At 36.7% G+C, this 25,921-nt stretch overlaps 2 protein-coding genes and 1 pseudogene across 2 annotated transcripts; 1 reads left to right on the forward strand and 2 right to left on the reverse strand.

The window, feature by feature from the left end:
• Positions 1-3: 3 nt before the first annotated feature.
• On the reverse strand, positions 4-531 carry LOC121790305 (release factor glutamine methyltransferase-like). The gene has a single exon (XM_042188557.1). The coding sequence runs from the start codon at positions 529-531 to the stop codon at positions 4-6; it is 528 nt and encodes a 175-aa protein (XP_042044491.1).
• A 3,891-nt stretch (positions 532-4,422) lies between these two features.
• LOC121790303 lies at positions 4,423-7,405 on the forward strand (annotated as a pseudogene).
• Positions 7,406-16,422: 9,017 nt separating this feature from the next.
• On the reverse strand, positions 16,423-24,502 carry LOC121790304 (DNA topoisomerase 1-like). The gene is made up of 16 exons (XM_042188556.1): positions 24,308-24,502; positions 21,665-22,838; positions 21,306-21,500; positions 20,432-20,512; positions 20,012-20,071; positions 19,817-19,911; positions 19,550-19,706; positions 19,326-19,451; positions 19,111-19,191; positions 18,773-18,863; positions 18,552-18,685; positions 17,734-17,802; positions 17,565-17,654; positions 17,247-17,350; positions 16,998-17,166; positions 16,423-16,912 (listed from the first exon to the last, which is right to left on the reverse strand). Exons 2-16 carry the CDS (start codon positions 22,823-22,825, stop codon positions 16,844-16,846), a joined length of 2,682 nt encoding a protein of 893 aa, XP_042044490.1. The 5' UTR covers positions 22,826-22,838; positions 24,308-24,502; the 3' UTR covers positions 16,423-16,843.
• Positions 24,503-25,921: the final 1,419 nt, after the last annotated feature.

Consider the following 25,921-nt stretch of genomic DNA (forward strand, 5'->3'; position numbering starts at 1 on the left):
CCCTCAATTCGGAATCGGCCTTCCGGCGCGGGCTACGAGATCGACGATGGTCTCAGTCTCGGGGCGGGGGATGAGAACGCCTTCCTCGACGCTGAGGATGAGATCGCGCCAGTACTCGCACCCAACCACGTACTGAAACGGCCGCCTCTCCTCGATCCTCTGCCTCCACAGCTCGTACATTTCCTCCAATCGCGCCTTAATTGCCACCTCCGCCGAGGCATTGCTTTCCGTCGAGAGTAGGGCGGGGTGCTCGAAGGCGTCCTCGACCAGCCAATTGAGCTCGCGGAGGAGGAGGGAGGAGTCTGGGCCGCCGTCGAGGGCGGAGAAAGTGGAGCCCACGGAGGAGGCCTGGGTTTTGGCCCACGCGTGCCATCGATTGAGGTCCGAGAGAGTGGCGCGGAAGGCAGGGGGGCGGAGGTGGAGGGGAGTCTGGGGCTTCGGTGGCGCGGCCGCAGCCGAGCAGAAGGCGGGTCGCCGGAGCGAGAAGACGGGTTGGAGTATGGAGAAGAGAGAGGCGCGACTGGACTTCATCGCTGCTGCTAAACTAAACTCTCCTCGCTTTAGCCCATTGCCTTTTCTTATTTGTTTGGGCCGGCCCAGCCCTCACTTTAGCCATTTCCTTTTCTTATTTGTTTGGGCCGGCCCAGCCGTTGCTTGATCATACAAACATTTTTCAATCGGATAAATTGAAATTTATTTTAAAATAAATTATTCTTTCAAATATTTATGTGATTGTTATGTTGCGACAAAATACATTTGTTAATCGGCAATCGGATTGCAATAAATATGAGGATTTTCTTTTATTTGGACAATACAGCTGTAAAGAGGGGGTGACCACAACATATTGCTTTATTTGTAGGGGCATTTTCTCCTTAATCATATGTACATATCCAACGACCAACCTTATCTGCAATTTTTTTTCACATTCTATGATAAATCTTTTATAATTTCCATTTTGTTTCCTTCCCAGAAACAATAATATTTTGCATTCTTGTGTTTATATCCTTCTGGATTTTGCATTTTGCATACATTATATATGATGGCCAGTCCCATTCAATTCACAATTTCACACTCTATTTATTGTTTTTTTTTTGTTTGACCATAATGGTATCGAATCTGGTACCTCAAGGTCACAATGGCTCTGCGTTACCAACTGCGCTACAATCAATTGTTTATTTATTATCCTTTTGATCCTTTTGATTTCATATTATACTGACTTCTATTTAGAATTATCGCGGACAGGAATATCATGCATGAATGAACTAGTGATAATTAGTCCTTAATGGAACATTTATTTTCGGCTGAAAACAAAAATGATGAGGGTTAATGAGAATATTTTGGTACTATTAAACTATAAACTGTCATTTACAAAACCTAAAATTTATATAAAAAAACTACTTTATGAATATAGGAAGTAGTACTAAATAATAGGAAGTAGTAGTACTTTAACAACTTTCTTCTATAAATTTTTATAATTTATTCCTATTTTATAATTATATTTATATTAAAACTCTTATTAATCATAAATTACTTAAAAAATTTTTTAAGTATATTTTGAAAATATAGCCCTTACTAATGTTTATCTCTGCGTCCGTTCATGTACATCAATAAAATAAAAAATAATGTGAGGGTCCTTAATGAGGTTATTAAATTGTTGGACGTGCATTGATGAATAACACACACAATTCACTTATTCTTGCATTAGAAACACTTCGACACGAATGAGAAAAGAATTAATTATTAATGTGTAGTACTATTAAATAACGATGTTGATTGCAAGGAACGGCTAATTATTGTTTGGTTATAGCTTCATGCTGCTATTATTTTGGTATCGTTTCAACCTCTTCTACTTGTCATTTCCTCTTTCAACTTTCAACTAACTATTTAATTATCATTATATGTATAGGATTTCTAATGAGGAAAATTTGCAACACAAGAAAAATAGTAAAGAGAAGTGAAATGTAGATTACTACTACCATTTGAAATTTATTAGTAAAACACTAGGGATTACAAGATGGATCGGATTACTAATTAAGCAAGCTATTCAATCAATTAATCTTGTTTTCTAATTAACTTTTATCCCCCATAATTCCACATACTATATATACATAATGTGAATAATTAATTAAGACATACGCTTTCAATTTATTATTCTAATTTATTCAGTTTTTTTTTTTCTATCTGTTTAGTTTTTTATCCACTTTTATCTTTTTTTCTTTTACTTTATCAATTTGTACTAAAACTCTTATTGTCTGTCTATTAATAGACTATTATTTTTTAGATGGATAAAATGTAAAATTATAGTACTCCGTATGACGGAATATTTACCGTTATTAATATGAACGGCATGGATCATACATTCGTTTATTGAGGTCAATGCTTCGTTGAGGTACGTACCAAAATAAATATTTAAATTAATAATGCTGTCGTCTTCCTTTACTCATTTCTCAAGTGGTTAATGCATTTCCCATGCATATGAGTACTTTATTTTCAAAATTCAAAGGGACGTTAATTAGTTTAATTACTCTCTCGGTTCCGCAATAGTGGGTGCATTGCTTTTCACTGCCACGTGATTTAAAAAAAACTATGTTAAGTAAGTTAAGTAAGAAAGACCTAAACATGAAATGAAAAGGGTAGCGAAATGAAAAGAGAATAAAATAAAAAGAACAAAGTAAGTGAGAAGAAATGTGTTTACTTTTACTAAAAGAGAAATGACTTGACTACTATATAACGTATCAAAATGGCTAAATGACTCCACTAACGAGGGAGTATATTTGAACTCACATACTCCCTCCGTCCCATTTAATATGAAACATTTGATTTTCGACACGAGATTTTATGTAGTGTTGTTTTGTAAATTAATGAAGAGAGAGGAAAAAGTAGAGAGAGTGTTGTTTCCATTTTAAGAAACGTTTCATTTTCAAAGAGATAACTCAAAAAGAAAAACGTTTCATTTTTAATAGATAAAAATGAGACAATTCAAAAAGGAAAATGTTTCATTTTTAATAAATAAATGGAGTACAAACTATATGTTACGCACTTACGCTAATGATGTGTAACATTAATTGCAACTTTATTACCGTCACCAAGCTCATCGACCTCTCCAACTCATTATAAATTACGACAAACAAATTTTAAATCCATATTCTAAATAAGTGAATAAATGACCAAGTTTGTTGTTAAACCGAAGTATCTAGTTTGTAGCCCCACGAAGGTGGTGCACTCCTGGTGTCCCCTTCCCCGCTTTTAAATAAAAACCCTTTGCAATTTTATTATAATTTGATCTTACATTACTTTAGATTATATTATCGAGAATACACACAAATAATGAAATAACTATAGCATCTTCCTTTTCATATGTGTATAATTGGTCCAACGTTTTTTCGTTGTTCAAATTTAATCTCTGCAAAATACAACTGAATCGTTGAAGTTAGTTAAAACTTAAACTATTGCGTCAATTTGAAGTGTTTTTTCAACGGTTGAATCAAAGGTGCGTTAAAATGAATCACCATACTGTTTTTTAATTAAACCAACTAAGTTCAAACTAGCCACAAAAAAAAATACTCCATCCGACCACTTTACTTTTTGGTTTGTCCAATCAAAATGACCTATTACTAAATATGAAAAACACATTTCTCTCTACTTTATTCTATCTTTCTCTTACTTTACTCTCTCCACTTCACAACAAAAAATAAGTTGCATAAATTCTCATGCCGCCCAAGGAAGGGGGTCATCTTCCTTGGGACGGAGGAGTAAAATATTACTCCCTCCGTCCCATGCTTACTCGCACTTTTCATTTTATAGGCCGTAAATTTGGGATTGATTTTTTTGTGTAATTAAAAAGAGAATTTTAGGTGTAATGAGACATCACTTAATAAAGAGCTCTTAAATTAAACTAACATATTAATTAAATGCATTAATTCCTAACTTAAATTATAAATAGTGTAAGGACTTGTGACGAGCCGAAAGCAAACGTGCGAGTAGCACGGGACGGAGGGAGTACTATAAATTACTTAAAAAATAAAAAGTGTCGCGCGTGTGATCCGTTTGATTACAATTTACAACAGTAACGCTCAACTCCAGTTTCAAACTTTCAAACAGCAGCAATTTTAATTCAGTTAATTAGCAAAAGATTGGTAACTAAAAGTCATAATCTGCAACTACTCACACCTCCTCACCTGAATCCTGCTTTTCTCTCTCTCTCCCCTCTCTCTCTCTCACACACACACACGCACACACACACACACTCACACAGTCACACCCATACTACTCTTTCCTCAGTTAACAAACTCTTCAAGATTATGTTTCTACTGTGATCCATTGGAAATTTCTTTTTTTACATTTTGATTAGTACTAATCTTACAACTGGGCAGAGTATTTTGGGCTAAAAATCGAATCTTTTTTGGGTTTTGGCGTAACTTAATGGGTATTTGCTATTCGTCGGCTAGTGGAATCGGAGCACGGGGTGGGAGACCGGCGACGAAAAGGTGGATTACCGGTTGAAAAAGAGTAGCTCCGCGATTTCGCCACCTTTATCAGTAGTTAAGCGGCGGCGGAGGCGCAGCCGCCGTTGTAGCGGAGGAGCGGGCGTTGCATCAAATCCCGGGGCGGCTGTTCTCGAATGGGGCCAGCCCGCATCGCTAGCCTTGTACACTCAGCAAAGGCAAGAAAGGGACTAATCAAGATGCCATGATCGTTTGGGAGGTCAGTTTTTTCTTTAATCGATTCATTATTTACTTTGCAAAAATTGCTAGTTCATGTAATGTGTTTGATTTTGTAGAGCATTAGTACTTAATTTTGTAGTCTAGTGTTGAAGAAAATATGTTATGTTTTAGGCTATGTTTGATGATAGGCTAAATCTACGAAGAAATGAAAGAACAATGGTTTTTTTGTTTTTGTGTATTTTGGGGTCAGTTTATGACTTGCTTGGATTGTTTATACGGTAGAATTTCTGCGCTGGAGGCGATGCGAGCGCTACATTTTGTGGAGTTTTTGATGGTCATGGTCCCTTATGGTCACATGGTAGCGAGGAAAGTGCGCGATACTCTTCCAATTTGCTGCGTTCTCAGTGGGAAAGTAAGGCTGAAGATGAGCAAAATCATGTGCAAGAAATGTGGGGTTTGAAGGGATGAGGCGATTTGATGAATTCATGGATGAGGATGGATGTGAATCGGTAGATGCAGAGGCAGTTGAGAAAGTGCCTGAGATGCATATTCCACTCAAGAATTCAATGCTCAAGGCTTTCAGGTTGATGGATAAGGAACTGAAGTTGCATCCGTCTATGGACTGCTTTTGCAGTGGCAGTACCACTGTTGCCTTGATAAAGCAGGTATTTCTCCACCTCTCTTTGAAACCATATCAACTTGTGCTAGTCTGAAACTGGCGTGATAAGGACTTTCAGAATTTGTTTTCGTGCTTTTATGGTAGGAAATTCATATTCAGCTCGCAATCCAAGGTCGTCTATATGGCCTGTAGTGCCCCCATTATTTGCAGTAAACCTTTGATGATTTTTGCTCAGCTGATTGCTATGCTTTATTGTGTTATCAGTCTATTCACGGACATGTTTTCAAACATCTTCATTTGCAAGGTGGCTTCAGGCTACTTTGGAATTCTCTTGTAGAGATTGATAACTTCTTTTGTCGATTAGTTGAGTCTTATGATGAAAATAATCGGTTTCAATACAATAGCATATAGTAGTTGTTTCTGCCTTTATTAGATAGACTTAGTCTATGGCGAAGATATATGCTACTCGATGAGTCTAACTACTTGTGAACATGATCCTCCAGGGTCTGGATCTTATAATTGGAAATGTGGGTGACTCGAGAGCAGTACTTGCAACCCGGGATAAGGACAATGTTTTGGCAGCTGTACAGTTAACTGTCGACTTGAAAACCTAATCTTCCAAGTATCCCTCTCTCACTCTCAAATGCTGTAAATATTTCTTTCTATGCTTTATGGAGTCTCTCTCCGCTACTATGAATGCAACAATACTAAGATTGAATATTCAACACCTTTTTTGAACCCTCGCCCCTCTCTTGTTAAGCGGTCATGTTTTATGATGAAATTTCCTAATCTCTAGCAAATACAGCTCTTTGAAGTGAACCTAGAAAGTGCACTCGAGGAGCTACTATAAGGAGCCATACTATTAATCCTCCAAGATTCCGACAAACTATGTCAATGGATTGTCTTTTTTCTATAAGACGACTTGCATTACATATATTCTTGGTGCACTATAGAAATAGGTAACTAATATGTATGCATAGGTGGTATAGCTCCATATGTGGTTTCTTGATTTCAGGGGAAGCCGCGAGGATCCAGAAATGTAAAGGAAGAGTTTTTCGCCTTGCAAGATGAACCAGAAGTAGAACGTGTATGGCTACCCAATAGCGATTCACCAGGCTTGGCCATGGCTAGAGCATTTGGGGATTTCTGTCTTAAGGACTTTGGTTTGATCTCCATACCGGACGTTTATCACCACCAACATTATAGAGAGGGACGAGTTCGTTATTCTTGCAACTGATGGGGTCATCATTCTCCATTCTCTTCAGATAAACTTGCTCACATTCTACTATAACTCTCTTCTGATGAACCTGTTTCTGAAAAGTTTTCAACATTTGGATAGGTGTGGGATGTTCTCTCCAATAAGGAAGCCGTGGGAACATAGTGGCCTCAGCTCCCGGGCGTGGAACAGCCGCCAGAGCCCTTGTGGATTGCGCCACCAGAGCATGGAGGCTCAAGTATCCAACATCAAAGAATGACGACTGTGCTGCTGTATGTTTGTTTCTGGAACATGCAAATGAGTCCAAACCCCAATATGGGGCGGTATCTGCTCCTGAAGAGGAAATCAAGGCTCCCTTAGATGAAGAAACAACCAAGGCTTCCTCTGAGCCGGACCCTGATTATCAAAACATCGATAGTCATGTGAGAAAAGAGTCAAGCGAGATAGTGCCCGTGGTGGAGGAAGAGGAGGAGAAATCAACTGACAAGAGTGTTGGGCAGTCGAGGAGGAGCCTGGCCGAGTGCCTTTTGAGTGCAGATGAGGATGAATGGTCAGCGCTCGAAGGTATAACACGAGTTAATAGCCTTCTTAGTCTGCCCCGGTTCTTGCCTTTCGATAGAAGAAGCACGAGTTGGAGAAAATGGTTATGATATATTCAAGTTTTGGCCTGAGAACTACCAAATTCTATCTGAGAAGAAGCAGGAAAGAAAAATGAAGGGTTAGCTGTTGATGGATTTGGTACCAGAGTTTTGTATCTTCTTACTCTGCTCTGCACAACTCTATATATATAGATACTTATCATTTTGCTTCTTTGTAGTAAAACTCAGGTCTTCAAAAATAATCTCACCATTCAAATTTTAGGGCCAAACACTTATATAAATATTGATCCAAATATAGTTCAATTAAGCTGTTCCCATCCATGGTTGCCTAAATGGCCCACTGCAGGCCCATTTAGCTTTGGTTTTAAAACATTGAATATCATGGATAATTTCCTTACACGAACTATTTCAGTACCCAAAAATTAGTCTGATGATGAATTTCCAGGTTCTGAACATTACAATTAAAAATAGAAATAAAAACATGCCGTAATTTGTATCAGCCCATGATGCTGAACGTGTACTGCAGGCCCATTTAGTTTGGCCTGGCAGTTGAATTAAATTCATGTTGAGACCTTTTGAATATTCAAAAGAAAATTGTAGTACTAATTTATTGGTTGGGCCGGAAAGAGAGGGCTTTATGATATACTGTATTTATAATTTATGGTGTTATGCTTAGAAAGTAAAGGGTATTTTGAGGATGGGCTAAATATCCCAAAAAAACCACGAAATGACGTAGGACATATTCATAGTTGCTTGTCAAACTCTTTGAGAGGAATACCAAAACCAAGATTAAGATAGAACATGCATCCTTTAGCAGTTTAGAAAGACAGATTCACATATTCCATGGCTTGCAACAAAATATCAGAGACTACTGGAAATCTTGTAGTTGAAGAAGAGGTGGTCAATAGTTTATGATTCCTCTATGCATAAAAAATTATCTACCGTGTCGGTGACTATCTCTATCTTTTGGAAACGGCTTTAAAATCATTATTTAATAAATTATCTTGCCTTATTACATGGGTGAATTGAAAGGATGGTGCTCACCTTTCCATTTTTGTTGAGACAAATGTTACACAAATTTAGCGACATTAGGGAATGGAAGGATTATAGGTGTCAAAAAAGGCACAAAATTTTAATGCATAATTCATAAAATAAGAAAGACGAAGAGAAAAATAGTGAAAATAGTACTACTAGTAAATAGTAGGGTTCACATTATTAGTGCTAAAATATTTTCTAAATTAGAAAGTTTGTAATATATATTAAGGGACGAACTCAAAGAAAATAATTCATGTTTTTTTAAGGATGGAAGGAGTAATATTTTTTTAAAGGATGGAAGGAGTAATATTTTTCAGAATTAGATGTATACATACAAGAGTGAGATTAAACAAGAATCACATTATAAAATGAGAACTTAGAATCAATTTCACTCGTTACGATCAAGATTCAAATGATTTCGCTTATGTCACACGTAGCTTAAGTATTTTCAAATTTTCTGTAATTTCATTCTAAATGGTATTATTCTCAAAATGTTTATTTCTTTTTATACCTGGAAAATGAAGCTAAAATTATTCTATACATTTCAACGTGAGGTTGCAATGCAAAACATATCAGTGTACAATCATATAGTTCTCCTCTTCATCAATATCCATTAAAACATTCACATGTTTTAGTAATAGTTTTATACTTTTATTGTATTTTTAAGCTAATATCATAATTAATTCGTTAACAGTATAATTGGGCATATCTGTTTTCAATGCAAAACCAATTCTCTTTTAACATTAATATCAGTTAACAATTTTAACATGTTTTAGTAATAGTTTTATTGTAATTTTTACTGTACAGCAAGATCACTATAACATAACCCTGGATAGAAAAATATATTAGTAGTACTACTTTATATAGGTGAAATAACTGTATTTTACACATATGTGAAATAATTTACATTATTATAATAATGAATGCAAATCATTATATACAAAAATTACATGAACTTGGTCCAAACTCACCAGACATTATCAATAATTGTTAGTACTAATAAAATTATAATTGATCATTATACTTTCTTTCTCAACATTATTATCTCTTTTATTTTACCATTTCTCCACTTTAATTATTTATTATTAATTTTATAAAATAAGTGCATAAAAATGACCGGGACTTCTAAATAGGGACGAAAGAGTATATAAATTTGAATAGTTTAAAATCAATAAATTTGATTGCCGCGTCGGTTTAATCATGAGATTATATACTCTTGGTGTGCAATCAAATATTGTTGCCGCCTCCGACCACTACCAAATTGTTGGAATATATAAGATATATGTTGGAGGAGTAATTTAGTTGGATGAAATATTGAGAGGAGAATGGGTGGAATATATGGGAAATGGTTTAGGAGAGATAATATGGGAAAACTAAGGACACTTTATTTTTCAAACTCTCTCAAGTTCTCAACTTATGGAAAATGGTACAAACTATGCCATATTTATAGGCATGCATTTCATACTCTAGAATTCTTTACTAGATTCTTTAATATTTTATATCTAGATTTTTTCTCCATAAAAATCTAGATATTTTCCTAACATTCGAGAGAATTCTACTAAAATATCTACATATTTAATACCTACTAATTCTAGAGAATTCTACATAATATCTATAATTTAGAGAATTTTCCTAAAATATCTAGATATTTTAATACCTACTAATATCTAGAGAATTCTTCATCATAATATCTAGATATTTATCATATCTAGATAATTCTACTACAAAAACCAAGTTTAATTTTATTCCAACATAAATATAGTTGATAAATTGATAAAAGACAGCATTTTATGTAAGAAAAGGTAGCCTTCAACAATTAGCGCACGTGGATTTTGAATCTAATTAATCCCCCGTCCCATAAAAATATGTGCACTTTCTATTTGTGTTCGTCCTACAAAAATATGTGAATTTCATTTTTTAAAGTTATATCAATTTAATAATGTAGGTCTCCATTATCCATTAAGTTTTTAACTACCATTCTTTTTCTCTCACTTACTTTACCATACCATTCTCCACCTCTCTTTTAGTTTACTAATTATTTCTTAACCCCGTGTTATACCCATTGTCCATATTTTTATGGGACGGAGGGAGTAGTATTTTACCCAATTTCAAAAATATCCACACTTGCTTTTATATATATATATATATATATATATATATATATATATATATATATATATATATATATAGAGAGAGAAAAGGTTCAAGCAAGAACCCCTCTTCTAAGACAATGAGAACCATTTCAGCAATTCAGCCCTCAAATTTTAGTTTTTTTTACCGTGGATGCATATTTGTTCATACACTACAAATTTATTCTCTTAAAATTTTAAATTCAAAATTAGAAAATATATCTCATACATTTATTTGTACATCTACCCTTATATACTAATTGATGCATATACTGATGTACGTATAGACAGACGCATAAATTCAATTACACATACACATATGTGTATTTCAGTATTTGTATTGACACGCAAACGCACACTCACAGACAAAAAGGAATTAGGGCCCAATGTTCCTCACCCGACCGCTGGTGGGCTGTGAAATCCATTATCCACCGGCCCACAGTAGTACTATTATTATTGCCTTCTCATTTTCAACGTTTGAACAATGAAATTCACACCTGAGTCTAACTGAATGCTTCCAAATCTTGGCTTTTTCACTATCCCACTCAAATACTCCCTCCGTCCTATAATAGATGATATAGTTGGAGAATGACACAAGATTTTAGGAGATGTTATTTTGTGTGTTAGGTGGAGAGAATAAAATAGTATATTTATATTAATGTGATAGATAACTTTTTTCAAAATAAGAAATGTGACATCTTTTTGTGGGATAAACTAAAAAGGAAAGTGTAATATCTATTATGGGACGCAGGAAATTCTATGTACTACTAGTTCAATTCAAAGGACACAACCTTTTGAAATTAATAATCATAACCGTGGGATCAAAACTAACATTAGTGTGCCACACCTTTATAATGGTATAAAAAAAGGTAGGTGGTCAATTATTAGGTTTAAATTTTGAGACCATCTCAAATAACTTAATACCATATCACTTACAAATTAATTTCATTATAAACACCGGACACTGTATATGTTGGCCCTAAATCCTAATTACATTATCCAAATTAATTTAGATTGTAAGTGTATAATTATATTTGGATTTGAGGGGTATATATATAATATATTCACTCAATCTCATAACTATCTAGTAGCAAAAAGGTTGACTTGAAAGAAAAGTAGAATATGAGTGAGTACAGTAAATCAAGAATGAGGTGGGGAAGTTTTGGTACTTTCTTCCTGTGTAATAGTTGTGCTTTGTTAAATGAGTAGTCCTAATCTCGTTCCATTATTGTTATCCTATAATAAATTAAGTAGGGCCACTAGCTTGTGGTACTTGTTTAACTAGTAAACCATAGTCTTATATTCCCCCATCAGTCAGCAAGAATATATAATTGACCTAAAATAGTGTTAAAATAGAAATGATATAGAGTTATTTTGTTTGATAGTGTATAAGAGCATCCACAATGGCGCCCGTCCCGGTAGACTTCCGGCCGGCGTGCCGGAGTTCCGCGACGTTCCCGGGACGTCCGTCGCGACGTCCTTGCGGACGTCCGCCATTGCGTTGACTCCACGGACGTCCGCGAGGATGTCCCGATTATTTAATTAATTTTTTAAAAAAAATTCTATAAATACGGCTCATTGCAAATCAGTCATTCGACTATCAAAAATTATATTTCCGGATGAATTTTCTGTTGGTTTTGCAGCGAAAATCTATTTAGTTTGATTGAAAAATTTACATCTAAACATGCTTTTATCTGATTGTAAACTAGAAACATGTTCATAAGCATATAATCACAGACTGTACTGAATATATGCAACTAAATGCAACATACCGTAGGAATTCAAGAGTTGAATTCAATCACCTTCTTCAATTTATCTCAACCACGGATCTTCTGATCTGTTTCCTTTAACTCGAATCTGACCTTTGTGTGGGCAAAGCTTGTCAAATCCTCAAAAGCCGGAGAAGAATTGAAGACAAAAATCTCTACGGAAGAAGAATACTAAAAACTGATATTTTTCTTTCTACAGATTGAAGAGATCGAAATTTTTACGTAGAATGAATGAATCCGTCTTCTCTTCTTCTCCCTTTTATATTAAGTTAATTATTTTTGGGCCAGACCAGGGATCTGTGGAGGATTGGATTGTGCCACAGTTCAAGCTTTCACTAATTAAATTCAAAGCAATTTAATTCAAGCCCAAACTTAAATATCATTATCATCCACTATAGATATAATATTGACTGCCCGTCCAAACCGAAATTACGAGTATTCCGGGACTTCCTCTTTAATTAAATCATTTCCCGTGTTAAAGATATAAATATCCATTAATTAATATCAAGTCTGCTATCTGACTATTATTAATTAATTTCTTTTTCCAAGAGTGGTCTAGTTTAGAAACATTATTTATTATTCATGGAATAAATTCCAACTGGCCAGTTTTCTGAATAATAAAACCTTTTTCTAAACACCTCTTGAGGATATTATCATACTGGCCTCTCCCAGCACACGATTTATTGCAATAACAATACTAGCACCACTTAGGCATTAATGATCATTACCCAATCTATCAGGATTCTTGGGCAACGAAATTCCCTCACCATTTGATAAGTCAAAGTAGTTTTCAATTAATATCGTATGCTCAATGTTATGTCAACAATGATTAAGAAACGACAATCACCAAGACCTCGTCTTTCAGTAAATAGCCAAGAAAGACTTATCTCACTGTTTGATCCTTTCAGTGCTATACCACACCGACATCGTTCATTTCCTTAGGTAAGGAAACTTTCGGACTGACGTCGCAACCTTTCACGATAGGTAGTCAAAGCCTATCTAGGTTGTGAAACAGTTTTTCTTCTGCATGAACTGACAAGTTACCTACTGTGAACGCCGCTCACAACTCGTCTACTATGCAGAAGACTTAGACTCATTTTGCTTAAACTATGTATTTAAGTGGAAAACGCATTTCAACATCTCATAAATACATAAGCAATACATAAGCAAAATACATTGTAACAAAATATTATTTCTCATAAAATGGTAACAAATGGATAAAAGAGTTATTACATATACAAGCATTCGAAAGATGCTTTCAGTATACTAAACTCTAACATTTTCTACACAGCTCGACCCCAGCCAGGGGCTCTGCCCCTTGGACCCCGCTACTCGGGGACGCTGCCCCCGAACCCCGTCTAATCATAATGAATTCAAACAAGCATGCACTCCGCACTTCCAAACTTATATGATGTATCATTATGATAATATTGATCAATTAAGTTAATCCAATTACACTAAAATAACCAACACCGTCGTCACCCGGTGGGGCAAAGATTTATTCAATAAAGTTAAATAAAGTGGTTGCAATTTCTCCGTATTTGTGTCGAAATTTTAATTCCGTAAATTGTTTAATTTGGTGAATTTGTGCATTTTTATTATTGTGAGAAGTCCGTCGGGATGTTTTTGGGGATGTCCGCCACTGTACAGTGGGATGTCCTTATGACGTGACAGTGCAGTGGAAAGTCCTTATGACGTGGCAGGAGGTGTTTTTGGGATGTCTGCGGGGGATGTCCGCCGGGACATCCGCACCACTGTGGATGCCCTAAGTCGAAAATATGGTACTTGAGAACTAAATTCTGTCGCATTTACTTCCAAGAATTTCATTAGGAGCATCCGCAATGGCGGACTTCCGCGCGGAATTCCCACGGATGTCCCGGAATTCCATCGCGGACGTCCGCCATTAGGCGTGCCCGCCACGGATACGGAATTGGGCTGAGGACGTCGCAGGTCTGCGGCGTTAAGCGGAATTCCGAGGGGATGTCCGCCATTGCGTCGACTCCCTCTGAATTCCACGCGGAATTCCGCTTTATTTCATTTTTTTGTAATGTCTATATATACTGCTCGTTGAACTTCGTTTTATTTTACACCACTTGTTTTAACAAGTTTCTCTCTCTCTAAATTACTTTTATATAATAGTAATGGCTGGTAGTGGTAGTGGTAGTGGCAGTGTCCATCATGAAGACGTAATGGCTCCGATTTGGGCACGTGTGCGGGAGGCCGCGGCGAGGGAGGAACAAGAGGCCTCGGCGCAGGCGGTGCCTTGACCCATCCACCGTCGCACTATAGTACCCCGCGACCACCTCGCTGCCCACTGTCGGTTGTACGAGGACTACTTTGCGCCGGAGCCACGGTTTGGGGAGACCCTATTCCGGTGACGGTTTAGGATGCAGCGGCCGCTGTTTATGCGTATCGTTGGCGCTTTGGAGCGTCGATACGGGTATTTCAGGGTGCGGAAGGATGCAGCGGGTAAACTTGGCCACACACTGATTCAGAAGTGCACTGCCGCACTCAGGCAGTTAGCGTACGGAGGTGTGGCGGACATGTTCGACGAGTACCTCCACATCGAAGAGTCGACAACCCTTGACTGCCTGAAGTATTTTTGTCAGGGCGTTAGGGAGATATTCGGAGATAAGTATCTTCGGAAGCCTACCTCCGAAGATTGTCAGGCTCTGCTGGATATGCACAGGGCTCAGCACGGCTTCCCGGGGATGCTGGGCAGCATAGATTGTATGCACTGGGAATGGAAGAACTACCCCGCTGCATGGAAAGGGATGTACACTACCGGTTTCAAGGCCAAGAATCCCACGATGATCCTTGAAGCGGTAGCTGACTACCGGTTGTGGACATGACATGCCTATTTTGGAGTAGCCGGGTCGAACAACGACATCAACGCCCTCCAGTCGTCGCCCCTTTTCAACGACCAGTGCATGGGCGTCGGTCCGGCCGTCAACTTCGTCGCCAACAGCAACCAGCACAACATGGGCTATTATTTGGCGGATGGGATATACCCGATGTGGCCCGTCTTTGTGAAGACGATCAGATGCCCAACGGATGCGAAGAAGGTATACTTTGCGCAACGTCAGGAGGCAGCGCACAAGGATGTGGAGCGGGCATTTGGTGTGCTCCAGGCTCGATGGGCGGCAGTGAAGGGTCCATCACGGCTGTGGTACCTTGACAGCGTCGCCGACATCATGTACGCATGTATTATCATGCACAACATGATCGTCGAAGATGAAGGTCCAGCACTGACCGATTGGGCCAATGATGATGCTGATGCTGCGGGTCCAAGCCACAACGTGGCCACTAGCAATGTACGCATGGGGATTCCCCATGAAGACGTTGATCGAGTCCGTGCATTTGCCGACATGCGCCAAAAATAAGCTCACGTTCGACTCCAGAACAATATTATTGAATAAGTGTGGCAACGTAAGGGTCGTCGTTGATGTAGTTTTTAATTATTGAAATATATTTTTTTTATTTGGTGAAATGTACTTTTCTTATTTTAATGAAAATTTTTCCTTATTTTCGTCGAAATTTTAATTACGTAAATTGTTTACTTCCGGAAATTGTTTAATTAGTGAATTTGTGTTTTTTTTAATGTGGGAATTCCGTCTGGAATTCCGCAGGGGAATTCCGCCACTGTACAGTGGGAAGTCCGTATGACGTGGCAGTGCAGTGAGAAGTCCTTATGACGTGGCAGGAGGTGTTTTTGAGAATTGCGCGGAGAATTCCGCCGGGACATCCGCACCATTGCGGATGCCCTAATGCGTTTGCCTCTTAATCAGTTTTTGCTTCTGAATTATTGCATCTGTCCTTTTTCTCTTTTTTTGTTTTATTATAGCCAATTAAGTCAAAATTAATTATTTTCTATTTCATCATCTGTGTACACAACAAACTGTTCCCCCCAAAATATACAGAATCGAATTGATTGATTATCCGTCACACAATCTTGTTATGCCGACATTTTACATCAAGTGGAGTGTAGAAATACAAAAATAAGTAGTACACGTGCGAATGAAATTGACTTTTTAAATGGAACAAACTCCATAATTTCCACATAAATTTATATAAAACTCTGAAAAAACAGCTCATAAAACTATTACGCCAAAAAATTTCCAACATAAAAAGGTTAATAATAATTTAGTGGTCTATGCTTCTTCAGACTGAAAACGATTAGTCGAATTGTCTGTCTAGAATCTATTTTTAATGTGGTAGTTGATAGGTCAATCCATAGAATAGCATTATTTTTCAAGTATTTTCAACTTAACTATACGTTATTATCATTAATTATCACTTAACTTTTTTCATTATACCAATTGTAAAAATTGATTAGGGCACCACTGCCAACTGTAAATTGATAGTAGTATTTGTTTCGAAGCAACTACGCATTTTCAAGTAAGTAAAGGGATATTTATCAATTTACAATACAAGCTTTTAGGCTAGTATCAGCTGCAACAACCAAAAGAATTACTATAAAATTTAGGTAGTGTTGCCAAAAATATCATTATTTTCTATATGCCATAAATCAAAAGAATGTTCATCGAAGATGTGTTATCACTCGCTGGATCTAAAATATGGGGAGTTAAAGAGAGCGTAAACGATGAGCTGAATTTCTCGAATTCAATGGTCAAAATGAACTCTCAGATGGGAGCTACGGCCCCGCAATTTCATCGAGATCGTACAATGAAATAAGGATCTTCAAATTTCACTTGTAGGCAGATGCCTGTTAACAAAATGTTTCTGCTTTACTCCGTTTTCGACATTCTCACTCCATCTCTCTGGGCTTATGGAACACAACCAACATACAATTTAGAATCTGAAACCTGGATCGACATCCATTGCCCAGGCGAATTTTGCCAGTAAGGACTTGTTAAAAATCTGCACAACATAAAAAGAAACCAACCAACCATTATTGATGGAAAAGGATGAAAAACAGATTTGAAGCTAGCAACCCAAAGCTCACCTTCTCAATAGGAACTTCATGGCGTTTGCACCATGCAACGGTGATCCTAGGATCAAGATAGTTGATCTTTGACGTACCCAATGCTACAGTTTTTAGATCCTCTTTTGTATCCTTATCTCTTTCCATTTTTTCAATCTTTGCTGTGGTTTGAGATATCTTTTTCTCCAATCTGCACAACAGTAACATCATAAGCTACGTGTAGCCCCTACCATATGCCTAACTAGCCCACAAAGCAAGCCATTTACTTACGAATCAGGATTTAAATTCCTTTTCGACTTCCCATCCGATCTCATCAAGGGGGGCTTCCCCTTTTTGACCCTAGCCAAATCTGTCCTCAATTCTTCCAAAACACCCTGAATTCACCAACAATTGATAGAAAATAGACATGAGCTTATACAAGAAGGAAAACATCCAAACAGAAGAAGGAAACAAATGTGATACATCAGTCACCAAAAACAGAGCCCATGCAGAAGCCTTCTCCAGGGATGCAGCCTCCGCAGTATATCCCCAAATTATTTAATATTTCCGATTCACTTTAGTTACTAGCTAATAGATTCATGACATTACCTTTAGTTCGTCTATCTTTTCATTCAAGCGCGTCATCTGAGCGCTGTGGGACTTTGAGACAGTACGTTGATGATTACAAATGATGGCAACCTAAAAAAGACATGTAGAGAATTAGACATTTATAATAGAAGTTCACACAAAAAGAGATCATCAGAATTGACAATCTTGCCTCCTTGTTTGCATGCTGATAAACAACAACTTTTTCAGCAACTTCTCCCCCTTTTGTCTCCCTGCTCAGCTGTATGCAAGGGGATCCATGCATTAAGTCATTAACAAGATTTATCGAGAGTAGAATTCAATTATTAAGCTATTATTAACTATTAAGAACAGGTATAAGCTGAGGTTTCATTACACTTGAAATAAAGTAAAACTGTTTCCATAAACATGTGGGCATCAGCATCATGTATCAAATACCGTACACTATATGCATGTTTAACAGCAAGGTACATGACATATTCATTCAGCTGATTTAATTACTACTCGTATATGTTACTCATACCAAAAGTAAGAGAATAGCTGTCTGCCAAACAAGAAAAGGTTATACAACTAAAAAATTCTTAGATAGCTCACAGAAATCTGTCATCATAATTTATTTATAATCAACTTCAAGTAAAAGTACAAGTTCACATCAACTTTGATAGAAACATAAGAGGAGGGGTTTAATATTACTCTGCTAAAACTACAATAAATAAATAAAAACTACAAAAGTAGCCACCATTAGCTTCTAAAAGCATTGCTCTACTTTTTCAGGAAAATTCTTGGTTAGTACTCAAATTGACTCAATATTGGGAAAATTCTTGAACACGGATGCTTTAGTACAATGTTATCTCTTAAGACATCCAAATGAATCGTCTGCCGTTCTTTCACCTGAAACCCATTCCCATCCCCACAGCATGGCAGGAGAATGAGAAATTAGACTTGCGCACATCAACGCTACTTATTAATGAACAAACATTCCACAGAGAGAATAATCAAATTGCATCTTACCATGTCATCCAATGTAATAGATGCATTGTATGTACGAAAGACCTTAGCAGTGAGACCAGGCATCAATTCCTTTAGATGAGCATTCAGTTTACTAGTATCTAGTTTGTCAAATATATCATCTCCACCTTTTTTCTCTGGACATAATACAATATGCATGTAAATATATATACCAATAAGAAACCAGAGTCACATGCATATTATTTTAGTGGACTGTTACTGACTATTCCGAAACTCTTGGATTGCCCTGAACACAGCAACTTCAACCTCGACTTCATTCTGATACCTTATAGAATCTTTACCAAGAAAATCAAACTGCACATAGGGAATTGTAATTTGTTAATTCAACATAAAACTTTGAGGTGAGTATAGTAAGCATTGCAGGGCTAAATTTTCCAACTTCCTTTCAAAACCTCAACTTCTTGTCTTCTTGTACTAATTTAAGGATAACGAAGTTCTTTGTAATCATTTTTAATCAGCAGTCATCAAACTAGCGAATCTAATCAAGGAGACTATATAGAAAAGTGAATATGAAAAGGTTGTATCAAAGATGGAAGGGGACCTTCAAGATATTTGGAGGCACTGGTTCCACATTTTCAACTTTTAACGTACAGCAACCTACTGTGTCAGCTTCATCATCATCCTATAACCAAAAAAGATATTAAAAGCTATGTAATCCTCATTTAAACTAAAGCTTGGACACATTAGAAGACATCAAGACAAGACAAAAGAAATTTAAAGAATGATAAAACACTAAAAATCTCTTGCAACTTATACCTTCTCATTGCCTGCCCGAAGAGCCAGTTTGTCAATAAGATATGTTGCTACTGCTATCTGCTTCTTAGTAGGATCTTTGCTTGTAAAGTCCTTGGTATATGCTGTGCGGATACCTTGTATATAGTTCTTAATTAGAAAACCACAACATGCAAACAATTAGTACACCAATCTTCACAACTAACAAAAACGGCAGGTAAGAAAATTGGACTTGGAGTTTGAATAACCTTTAATAGCCTGGCTTTCTCATACTTCTCTTTGTCACTTTGACCTTTTAAGGTACTACTTGCAGCAAGAAATACATATTTGAATTCCTTCGGATTAATGGGGTCGTTCCAGAAAGCTAACCATGTCACTGTGTTGTCGTGTCTTATTTCTTTCCAGCTGCCAGCCATAAAGATCAAAGAGTATTAATTTTAGAAAAGTTCCAACTTGAACCAGAAAAAAAATGTTCATTCTATTGGCATTTCAACAAAAGGAGTCATTAGCAGAACCTTTGGCCATGGATAGGACACTCAGGAATTGGAGCATCCCTCCCAATATTGATGGTTATGTCACTTGGGCGAATTCTTTTTTTCAGTTTCCCCATCTGTATTGATCATCAAGTCATCAACAATATAAATATGTAAAAGCTTAAATTTTCACACTAACAACAATGCTCGACTGTTAGAAGGAAAACTTCAGTGCACCTTTGGGTGCTCACCCCGGCCGCGGAACAATCCAGGTGGTTCAACTCTGAAGTTTCCAACCTGTAAATAGGCACATCAAAAAGATGATTACAAAAGTTTCAGTATAGTTATAAGTTAATGAAGAAAGAAAATGAAGGGTCAGTTCTACACCCGCAGGGCTCTAAGTAAAGATTGTGACAAGATGTCTTTCAACAGTTTGACTGACCACATTATATGAGTAGAAAATAAGACCTTTTTCCTTTCTTCCTTAGCTTTCGATTTTTTAGTGAACTAGGGAAAGTACGGGAAGAGATCAACAGAAAACTACACCATATCTTCCACCCGTTGATATATGGATAATGTTGAAAGAGAAAAGTATAGACTATTTGAGATGTGCGATTGGGAAAAGAGATCAAGCATAGATCAATATAACAATTATACCTTCTCTTTCACACCATCAACAATGGCCCACATATATTTTTCCTCTTGCTTCAGTTTCTCCTCTTTCAGAGCTTTCTTCTCCTGCCCAGTGAAAAGAAAGATGAAGTGAAGAAGGCATGTCCGTATAAAGAAGTAACTAATTTACATATCAGCCACATGGTTGATTTCTTTTTCTTTTTTTTGTTTCTGTTAACTCATTGATTAGATTCTCAGGTTCTCACCGCTTCTGGTCATGATGCTGTATTGAAAAATTTCCAACTAAACAAAGTAAGAGTTGACGGAACGAGACTGCTAGCAGCCTAGCACATGATCAAGACGAGACAAAACATCACTTGCAGTTCCAAGATTGTAGCAAATCAATATTTTTCAACACAAATAACCACATTTACTTCATGCTGAAAACTGAAAAAGGGTCACGAAACTAACAAAAACCACTTATCTGATGTTATCCTGAGCTTATATACGGAAAGCAACACAAAACTACATCATGTTGAAATCTTGACTAAAATGATATGCCATTCTTTCAATAAGACTATCTTAAATACACCAACAAATATTTTCATATAAAACATCTCCAGAGCTCCAACAACAACATAGGATCAAAAACCTAACACGTCCGTCTGCAGTTTTATCTTGCTTCAAATGTGTTATTTTCTTTTATGAGGAAAAGAAATGTTTATAAACAGTTACATCAAGAAAAGATATCATGTCGCCCCAAAAAATAAGAAAGAGATAACATGTAAATGTCATGTGAGGCCATGTTTATAGCACATTAGACACAATTATCAAGAAACAAATAAAGCATAGAATCAGATAGGCTGAATATCGACGAATATTTCATATATGAAGTTATCAAAATGTAACCCTAGCACACCTCCGTTGTCATCTGTTTCTTCTTCTCCTTTTCACTCTGATGCCAATCATATATTGGAGTGAAATCACAGTGTTCTAAGCTCTGAATAATGTGATTTTTTCCCAAAATCTTCCGCCAGTCATCCATGAAGTTCTCTTTGAACTTAGGCTTATCCATGTACTCAGTATCAAGCATCACTGCAAACATTGTCGCCACCTGCAAATAGGAGAAATGAAGACATTAATATGATTCCAAGTAATAAAAGCAATTCTACAAAAAAATATTACTGGGGGAAACAGGCTGTCATAAGAGTAGATGCACTAGACAGGTAAGTGTGTGTGTGTGTGTGTGTGTGTGTGTGAGAGAGAGAGAGAGAGCACCTCTTCCTGTTCCGGGGTCAAGTCAACAGGCTTCCCTTTATAGAGAATCTTGACACCGTGAGGCTTGTATGGAGGTGGAAAAATCACACCACTATGGACCAAAGTGGTCCACTTCTGCCCTTCACCAGAGCTAGGAGGAACCTTTGATGACTCAGAATACTTTGTGTTTTTAATTGTCTTATTTGGTTTTTTATTGAACTTCTTGGTTATTGGAGTTGTAGGTGCAGTCAATTTTTTGATCGGTGCTGATTTCTTCTCTGCAACAGCCGTCTTCTTTATTCTTTGTGATATTGGAACATGATCTTCATCATCTTCCTTCATTTCAGCTTTAATGGACGAATCTTTATTTTTATGAGGTGTAGATGTCTCAGATAACTTGGGCCTTTTTAAAGAAGATGCGTCTGAAGGTTTTATACTATCTACAATTCTCTTCTTCAAAACAGTTGAAGATTTCCTATCTGTTGATGCTGAACCATTTTGACCACATTCTGCCACCAGAGGTTTTTTCTCACCAGATGTTGAAGATCTGTTAGTTGAACCCCCAGCAGCAGCCTTAACTCGAAACTTAGAAGACAAAGGCATTTCATCATCTGAATCTTCTGATTTGGGAATCTTTGATGTTTGACTAAAATTTGAAGCATTAGCCCCTTTATCAGCATTGCCAGAGTTGATCTTTGATCGGCCAGCCTGAAGCCTAGCACTAAGGGGTTTATCATCTTCAGAATCTTCCGATTCCTCCTTTGGTCCACGAGTAGATCCACTCAAAGAATTCTCACCTTTAATCTGACGCTTGACAGAGGTTAACTCACCTCTCATTGAAGTGGAAGGTCTAGAATCTACCCTGGTAGACTTTACTTCCGATTCCTTGGAAAGAGAATTAGATAATTTTGGGCTCAGTGGAGGAGGTCTATCTGGAGGTGTCTTAGAAGCAGGGACTATCTTACTCCTTTGAACAGAGTTATTCTGACCATTTTGTGGCCGTGCATTTGATGCTGGCCTCCCTAGTTGTTGATCATGTTTATGAGGGACTGATCTTTTAGTTTCTGAGTTTGACTGGTTTTGCTTTGAAGAAGAAGAGCTACTCCTTTTAAAAACTAATGGTCCATCATCGTCATCCATATCATCCATTAGCTTTTGCTTATGACATGCCTCAACAGTCATCAGTGGCTATTACCTACAGATACACCAATGCTATTGTTAACAGCTATATATAGCAATTCTCCAGTCCTTTTTATGTACATGACTACATTCTACTAATTTCAAACAGGAGCAATGGAAATAAGACTTGCATCTTTTACAGTTCAACCAGTGAAGCAAGTGGTCTAAACCCAAATCCATGAATAAAACTGAAAATTTGCGTGTATATGAAAGTATCATACTTATCCCACTAAAGAATACTACTCCTACATGAAAGTTTAATCTCTCAACCCAAAACACACAGATACATTATCTTAAAATGACTATGTCGTTGATTCAGAAGAAAAATGATATTTGCAACATGCAAGATCAAGAAATGACAAGATACACCAAACACTGGAACAAACAACTACATGCATCCAAAAGATATTCATATAGACAATCATTTAGCTTAGCACTTCGATGTAGTTTAGTTTGCTCCATGTATCAAATTCATCTAAAGTTATACTACATGTTATGACCTATGCATAAAATCAAGTCAACCAGTCATTAATCTTGTTATAGATGGAGTCGAGGACAGAAATTCAAATTCATATGTACAGTATAGACCAAAATCTAAACATTCACAAGCACTAGCTTCACTTGTTATGATATAATGTCTTATGAGTAAATGCATCCTCAGGTCAATAACGCTTAATAGAAAAAAGAACCTCAAACATTTTTTCTCCAAACCTAAACTTTGTTGATCCACAATAGTGTCTAAGCCACACCCAGTCCAAAATCCTAATCAGCCAAACCATTAAGGGAGTACTTACATTCGATCATGGATTAAAATGATAAATGCATGTGATTATTTGAAGTATTAGATAATAAAACAAGCTTAAATTAATAATCCACTTAAGTATGTGTGCTCTTAGTTGATTTCATGCGCACATCTCACTATATATCAACTGTTCTAATGAGGATACAGTCCAACTCTTCCACAATGATGGGTATTAAGTTAGGTTGACAAAGGTTTCCGGCCTCTGCCTCAGATGATCAGATAGTTACAGTAGGCATTTTCAGTTTATTGATTCCACATTAACTTGGGTCTAACACCCCCAATTCTTGTAATATGGTTTTTCCATAATTAACAGAAACGTAAAACCTAGAAATTGAAAGAAGTGCTACCACCTACATTAATTGTCGACTAGAATCACCATTATACACCTGTTCTATAATGCTAAAATGCATTTTCAAGAAAAGAAACAATTTTGTTAACTTTCAATCCTGCTACTACATCCCTAGCTCACCATCCAACAATCAATTACACGCATATAAGTATATCATAAAATGACAATGAACCAAAGGGAACCATATCATACGCCAAAACCCCTAACATCAAAACGGTAAACTAAACTATACCCCCAAAATTAATCTAAGAAACAGATGGCACAGATCAAATAGCAACTTTTCCGACAAAACGAAGCAGCACAAGTGAACCAAATTCAAATATTGAGCTTCTACCTTCCCCCTCTTCGTTGCCCCAATTCGGAGATGTCCAATCACTGTTTTGTAAGTGTTCAAATTCTATCGAAAAGGAGTGATTATTCTTGAGGGCGCACAAGTCTTGAAAAAAAGGAGAAAGTGGTGACGAGGCGGCGGCGAGCAAACTCCGGTGAGCCGGAGGCGGAAAACGAGGGTATGGCGAATGGGGAAATAGATGCGGCGTGAGGCACATATTTCTTCTATTTTTTATTATTATTATTTTTTTCTATTCTTATTTCCGGGTTGGGTTTACGACAGTGGCGGATACAGAAATTTTACTCTGGGGTACAAAATTGTACGGCAAATAATCACATCACCTATTAAAAATAAAATAATACTCACTATAAAAAAATTCACCCACCCAATTTAGTTGAGTCGTGTTCCCTTTTTAGATGTCCCGACTAAGTAAAGTCATTTTTTAGTAAAAAAATAAAACATCTAGTCACACTTACTTTATTTTGTATTATTTTATAATCTCTCTTAACTCTCTTACTTTATTCTCTTTTTTATTTTATTTTATCTTCATCTATTTTATATAACACAAATTTTTATACAAAATGCCATATAAACAATTAAGATTGGAAAAGGAGGTGGTATAGCTAACTAGAAAGAGAGAGGCGGAATCGAACACGAACTCGAAGGAAGGCGAGTGGAGCGCTCAACCACTAGACCACTCATGCTATTGTTTAATGTTACTACAATTATGTATTAAGATAGCAAAATTTGGGGCTACAGTCGTACCCCTTTGCTCCCATGTGACTCCGTCACTGGTTTACGGGTGCCCACCCATATTAATAAGTCCAACGGGCATACTGAAGTCGAGTAGATTCCAATATTATCCTATCATTTATATCAATTTCCAACAAATCTATCTATCTATTGCTAAATATAGTCTCTCTCCAATAATTTATCTTAAACACATTACTCCCTCCGTCCCGCTACAAGTGGGGCGCTCTAAATCGGATATTGTTTTGAAAAAATGACGTCCCACCACAAGTGATCAACTTTTTTATTTTGGGTTGTTCCATTACAAGTGATCAATTTCCTTTTTTTTTAAAAAAACAAAACTTTAACCCTCTCTTACTTTATTCCCTCTCTCTTACTTTTTTCTCTTTATCTCTCTTACATTATCCCCTTTCATACTTTATTAACTCAACTTTAACTCAACATATATCATTTTCTTAAATCTCATGCTCAAAAGAAATCCCTCGCTTTAGCTGGACAGAGGGAGTAATAAATATTCCTCCGTCTCTAAAAATTTGTCACCTATTTTTCATTTTCGTCCATCCCTAAAATTTGTCTCCTTTCACTTTTACCATTTTTGGTAGTGGACCCAACATTCCACTAACTTATTCACACTCACATTTTAATTTAAAATTAATATATAAAAATATAATCCACGTGCAACCAACTTTTTCAACCCACTTTCTTACATTTCTTAAAATCCGTATCGGATTAAATGGTGACGAATTATTAGAAATGGAGGGAGTATTTAGAGTAGAGAAATGTAAAATAATTATGAAGGGATGCATACATATTCTACTTGATAAACGGATACTGGGCCGGACCATATTAACGTAGTTATATTAATAT

The sequence above is a fragment of the Salvia splendens genome, unplaced genomic scaffold (assembly GCF_004379255.2).
Source record: "Salvia splendens isolate huo1 unplaced genomic scaffold, SspV2 ctg469, whole genome shotgun sequence".
Classification (NCBI taxonomy): Eukaryota; Viridiplantae; Streptophyta; class Magnoliopsida; order Lamiales; family Lamiaceae; genus Salvia; species Salvia splendens.

Excerpts from the sequence above, each read along its gene's own strand:
- LOC121790304 (XM_042188556.1), bottom strand. The coding sequence starts at position 22,825 with ATGACTGTTGAGGCATGTCATAAGCAAAAGCTAATGGATGATATGGAT. Across the intron at positions 17,167-17,246 it reads AGGAATTTAAATCCTGATTC|ATTGGAGAAAAAGATATCTC; the intron begins GTAAGTAAATGG and ends ACTGTTGTGCAG. Across the intron at positions 16,913-16,997 it reads ATGAAGTTCCTATTGAGAAG|ATTTTTAACAAGTCCTTACT; the intron begins GTGAGCTTTGGG and ends TATGTTGTGCAG.
- LOC121790305 (XM_042188557.1), bottom strand. The coding sequence starts at position 531 with ATGAAGTCCAGTCGCGCCTCTCTCTTCTCCATACTCCAACCCGTCTTC.